This window comes from Anguilla anguilla, chromosome 14, assembly GCF_013347855.1.
Source record: "Anguilla anguilla isolate fAngAng1 chromosome 14, fAngAng1.pri, whole genome shotgun sequence".
Lineage (NCBI taxonomy): Eukaryota > Metazoa > Chordata > Actinopteri > Anguilliformes > Anguillidae > Anguilla > Anguilla anguilla.
This window is the reverse complement of record NC_049214.1, coordinates 22,194,153-22,200,152: the sequence shown is the minus strand read 5'-3', so window position 1 is coordinate 22,200,152 and position 6,000 is coordinate 22,194,153. Positions and strand designations below refer to the sequence as shown.

The following is a 6,000-nucleotide window of genomic DNA, read 5'->3' as shown; positions in this document are numbered from 1 at the left end:
TACCTTGTTTCCTAAATTGGCTACGGATTAAAGGGAAATAACAAAAAATAACTAAAAAACAAAAACCTGCAATCCACTAGAACTCCAGGAGTGGAATTTGAGATCCTTCATGCATTGCATCATTTTCGAAGGTGATCATGATGATTTAAAGGAAAAAAGGTAGGCCTATTACTATGGAAACCGTGCTTAATTTTAGTTATTGCATATTAATTAAGTGGTAACAATTATAAAAAGCGCCACAATATCTTCCAGCACACCGTTTCCAATGTAAACATTTTCGTCATTCTGAATCACAAATTTCGTGTGACTCATAGTCACCATTCACATTCTGACCAGGGGTGGCAGGCGAACTCAGTCATTCCACTCATTTTGGCAGAGTGCCAGAACAGGCTGCTGATTCCTCTGAAATATAGATTGGTTTTCGACTCCGTTCCACTGGATTTCACCCCGGTCTTTATCTCCAACCTCTTTAGATCAATGAATTCACATATCCCACCTCCCTGCACAAACGGTGCCAGTGGACAGCTCCCGTAACAAGTGAACCTCGCATGTCCTTTCCAAAGTCTATTTGGGGTAGGCTACTCTATTACTCTAGACTTGGAACGTCGGAAGGATGGAGAATCACCGTATTTGAATCGAAGTTGCCTCGTAAAACTTGGAAAGTACAAGCACATTTGTGTGTCTTGTGCACACTTACTGATTTTTTCCCCGTAGTTTTGGTTCGCGCTACATCTTTTTCTGCGCTCATGAATAGAATTACATTTTCTGTTTGAAACAAGGATTGGTGTGATTTTTGGACATACGCTTAACGGTCAAACAACAACATGGAGAATAGAACTGGATTTATTTGGCTGAAACGGCTACTTTTTGTGTTTGTGGGGGTATCTTTAATCCGCAGTGATGCTAAACTATACGGTAAGTCGACGGTATTTGGTTTATTCTTTACTGAAAGTCAAAATGCTGGTGATGAAAATACACATTTCAGTGTTGAGAAGAACTAACCAATGTGATGCACTTCATGAGGTTATTGTATATGCCTAGTTACAAACATGAAATTGGACTTGTTTGGTGAAATTGTGATGTCCCATTGTGGATCACTAAATAGAAGTGTCTCGCTGTAAATATGGTCGCATAGATCGACCTAGGGCGTAAATGCAATCCATTTTACTTATTATATGACCGCAGCTTCCATTCCCATAAGCAAAGCCTTACTTTTATCCAGAAATTGACAACGGTTTGAAAATCGTTAAGTCTGGGACTGCCTTGATTTGAAATGATAATCTTTCATTTATAAGCGCGAGTTGAACATTTTCGGGAAAGGGCATTAACAAGTTTTCCGAGCGGGTGAAAGAGGCAGACTATCACCGTACGAACGTTGGTAGCTACAGCATTTGGGGTAGCTTTTTAGAAAAGCCATGGGTTGTTTTTAATGACCTGAGATGTTCGTGGAAGTTAGGCAACATGATGTCAGATATGGCACGGTTGTCTTTTTTGTTGCGTATTTTGAATGTATGGAATACTTAAGACATATGCGTATGTGTGTCAATAGGTCAGATACTCCGGAAATGTCTGCTTATTGTTTAGTTAATGGACGTTTTTAAAAAAAAATGATTTGAAGATCTCTTGAAATCCAAACAATTAACTGAGGAAAAAAATACCTGTTCCTCTGTAGACTAGCGGTATTGATTAGGGCAAATGTGCTATTAAATGGATTTATAGTGGAATACATTGCCTGCATTCCAGTATGAAGTGGGTTTGAATGTTAAATAATGATCTGTGTTTGCACTGGTCACTGTTGAGAAGGTTTTGTGTTGGAATGGAATTCAGATTCTTCGCCTTTGTAAAGGCGTATTGTATTATCCCAATGGATGTGGCAACGGCAGTTATCAACTATGCAGTCATCAGTAATGCAGGTGTTCATTGGCATATGCTCAGCTTGATACGATGACATTGTTTTCCTGGCGATATTCTGCTCTAGTGAATGAAGCATACTTGCATGTAATTCTCATATCAGCCGTATTTTTGACTGTCATGGTTTGCCTGGATTTTCGGTTTGTGGTGCATCAATATTCACTTCTTGTAGCCTATAGCATCTCACTGCAGTTCGTGGACGTCTCTACGTATGCTGCCTGTGTCGTATTAAAACCATTGAGATAAAATACCCAGGCTGTCACCGTGCGGTACATTAGTATTCTGATCTGATGCTTGCACGCCGCAGCCACTGTTGACCCAATGCATGGAATGGTTACTTTAGAAATGGGGGAGGGAGGCACACTGAGCGAAAGAAAAATGGTGCATGATTCTCCTACATTAATGTATTAAATTATTGAGAGTATTATTATTATTTTTTTTACAGGTGATGGGCTTTCATGCAGAGTATTCTCAAATGCAGGTTGATGGACGCGGAGGTCATTTTTAGGGCAACTTTTATTGCACAAGTGTGTGTGTGTGTGTGTGTGTGAAAGAGGGGGATAATTAAGACGCATAATGCATAACTCTATACAAGGGACACAGTTTACCAAGTTTGAAATGCTTTAAAAAAATATTTTAAATCACATTAAAGACGAAAAGAATAGCGCCTTTGGAAAAGATGCTATGGCAAACGGACGGAGTGGTGCAGTATAAATCAGGTCTTTTTTGCTGTCACCACCTTAAGCCGCGTCTGCAGTTTATTGCTCGGCACATCTAGACTAATTTATGCCTAAACGGAGTGCGGCAGCGAAGTGGCGCTGTCGGCTATTTATTTATTTTTTCCATTCTTACATTTTTTTCGTTTTCAAGTTAACTGTTTTCCTGAGCAAGTATTTACTTAACTGTATTTGTTATTTGTTGATAGAACCACAATTTGGTATGTTGCCCATTGAAATCTGTACGCCTACCGTGCATTTAATGCGAGTTGCCACAAGAGGAGCACTCTACTCCCATGTATGCGAACACCGATATACGCTAATCAGATAAAATAAGGACATTCAACCGTTAGCTTAATATGTGGCATTTTTATGAGTAGTGATTGGATAAAATGCATGTAGCCGCTCATGTCTACTTAAACAAACGTAAATTAGCCTATACCACGCTAAGAAGAGTGAAGTAAAATTAAAATCAACTGGTAGGTTATGTAGGCTACTATTGAGAAGAGGGTTCCGTCGTTGGTTAGTCATTCCGTAATGTAAGGATTTACGAACGTATTTCTTAAATTGAATTTTTGCGCAGCGTTTTCCATGCCAGATCATCAATTTCACTACAACCGACTGGATAACATTTGACTTCGAATTAAATGCTTCTAAGATTCTAAAATGTTTGCAAATTTGCGCTGAGGTGAGCTCTGAACAATAATTGTTGAGTAGCCTCTTTGGAGTCGTCTTGGATTCCGTTTTATCGTGTTGTGATTCCCTGAGGACTGTGGTTTTACGAATGATATTCATCAATGACTCATCAGCCCCGTGCACACGAAGCGGCAACCAATATTATGTGGAAAGCTAGATTAGGTTCCGTCGGCCATAAATCAGCAGAACGCGGATTAATTTTCCTCATCGGTGTTCCTAACCGCTAGACTGTGCCGTAAACCAGACCGATTTGTTTGACAAGTCAGCATTCTTTGAACTGTTAAAAACAACCCCGCAATTCAAGCGAGTGTAATGCCAATTAATTTCGCAAATGTCACTCTGAACAGACTGCTTAGGCTACTTTTTCTTTGAACTAAAAACATTGTGCCGTTAGGGTTGGTCGATAAGGCAGTCTTTCATGTGGCTTCAAATCGAATCCAATAAAAGCAACAATTATGGCTCTCGAGTCCTAAATTAAGAGAAAAAGCCGAATATTATGCATGCTTATGACGAAAACAAGTCAACCATACCTTCCATATTATGTCATACCGAATGATGTGACCATGCAAGCTAGTAGTGGAAATACGAAGCTGTTTGCGACTTTTCACATCCACTGATATTGGAGGAATCTATTGGTTTACTATTTTCCCCTCACAACATAAGCATGATTTGGAATTAAGATGCTTGGAAGCAGCCACTTCAATCAGAATTTATCTTTCCTGGCATTCTTCTCTAATTCATTCTAAGCTATTGCTTTGGCAAATAATTCAATAACGAATTTTTCATAACTTTAATATGCAGTATGCTTTCAATCTGTATTATTTTGACAAAACACAAGGGCTGTAGTTGTAGTTGTACTTTTCATTCTTGTTTGTATAGTCACACACATGATTGCACTCCACAAGAGTACATTTTAATTACTTTAGAAGTACCCCAAAAGTGTGACCAAACCCTTTATCTACTAATTTAAGTGTTTTCTCTCCTTCTGTCAATCATGCAGTTTCTCTGTGACTAAATTAAGAGTACGATTAACCAAAAACCTTATTCAAGCCACTCTGTTAATTAGATACAATAATGTATTGAAATGCATTGCTTCAATTGCTATTACACAGGGGATCTCTTGAAGTTGGCATGTCTGATAAGCATTTGAGAAAATACTCATTTCGATGAGACTGTGCCATTTGAGAACTAGGAAGTGCAATATTATTTATGCTTTAAAATGTTCTGTGGATTTGGAGCCACTAACGATTTATGTGATCATGTCCACAGGCCAAAAGGAACGCACAAATCAATATGTAATTAATTAATACTTGCACATGTCATACATGGCAGAGTTAGTTACATAAAGAGGCACGTCTCCTACTGTAAATATGCTTAGGTTGTGTTGTTTCTCTCCTATGGAGTAGGCAGTATATATTCTTCCATATATATTCTTTCATGTTGCATTATGCCCTTTCTTACCTGGGATGAACCATGCAGTGAATAGGTAAATGTAGGTATGACGCAGGAGAATATGTGCTCTTTAGTAACAGTATCACATCATGCAAAATTTGACTTTCTTGGCAAGCAGCCTGCCGCTTACTTCTATCCTGTATAAATGAACTAGATTTGACCTTCTGACATCTGTCTCTTTGGTCTGGAGTTATACAGTAGTCTACAGGGTGTGCTTTTTGGACAATTAGAAAGTAAACACTAAACATTGGTAAACTACTTTCCATATGTTTGCAGGATGTTAAATCCAGTCATACATACCGTATAGATTGATGTATAAAAGGATGTGAGAAGACCGGAAGTTAAGCACTTAAAGTTAAAGTAACACTGTATGTACAGTAATTTGGCCAATACATAAATATTGTACAAATAACGTGTCCTTTAAAATGATATTCTTACCTTTGACTACCTATTCTAGATTCTGTTTAATTTTTGGAAAACTTCAGTGTTTTTTGAGGAAAAGAATAACATGTGCAATGTTAGTGTTTCTTTTTAATACTTGTTCTATTTAAGGCCCAGAAAAAGTCTCAAGTATGTCAGTCCTCCACCACCAAAGTGTGCCTGTATGCCCTGCCGATTTTGAAACCGTCATTATTCTGCATGGAAAATATAATAACTTTGCTTCATATCCTTTTTAAAATCATTCCATCATTTCAGATGGAGGAGGAAATGGAAATCTGCTTTTAGATTACTTGTGTTTGTGCTGCATAACCTCAAGTGAAGGATCTTGTCTTGAAATTATTAGGCCTGCGATCTTTTTTTAAAGGGATGGAGGTTCACTGAAAGCTCAGTATGCTCTGTGTTCATGGACAGTTCCAAGCAAAAGTGGTCCTGATGACCCAGATTTGAAAACAGTGTAGTTGTTTCATGTGATGTCAAACGGAAGCTTAAAACTGTACTACCTACATGTTCCATGAAACTGCCTATACAGCAGTTAATGGAACCACTCCGCCATTGCCCCAGTCAATCTTCAAACCATGTACTCTGGGTAGGTCTCTGCTCTGCAACCTCAGGGCAACAGACTGCCCCCCCCCCCCCCCCCGCAATTTCTCCTCCCAGTCATGATGCCCATCTGTAGAGGCCCCACAATGGTTTATCAAATCCTCCACACTGTTCCGGAGAGCAGAATCATTGGCCAACTTCAGATGCAAACAGAAGAACCTCCTCGTCAGTCTGTATCTTGGCT

General features: G+C 38.9%; 1 protein-coding gene across 3 annotated transcripts in view; it reads left to right on the top strand.

The window, feature by feature from the left end:
- The first annotated feature begins 375 nt into the window (after positions 1-375).
- The window catches only part of dcc (DCC netrin 1 receptor), a 235,949-nt gene continuing 230,324 nt past the window's right edge, over positions 376-6,000 (top strand). For all 3 annotated transcript variants that reach the window (XM_035391858.1, XM_035391859.1, XM_035391857.1), the window contains exon 1: positions 376-915. In XM_035391858.1, the coding sequence (XP_035247749.1) occupies positions 825-915 (91 nt within the window). In that variant the 5' untranslated portion in view covers positions 376-824. The remainder of the gene's footprint in view (positions 916-6,000) is intronic.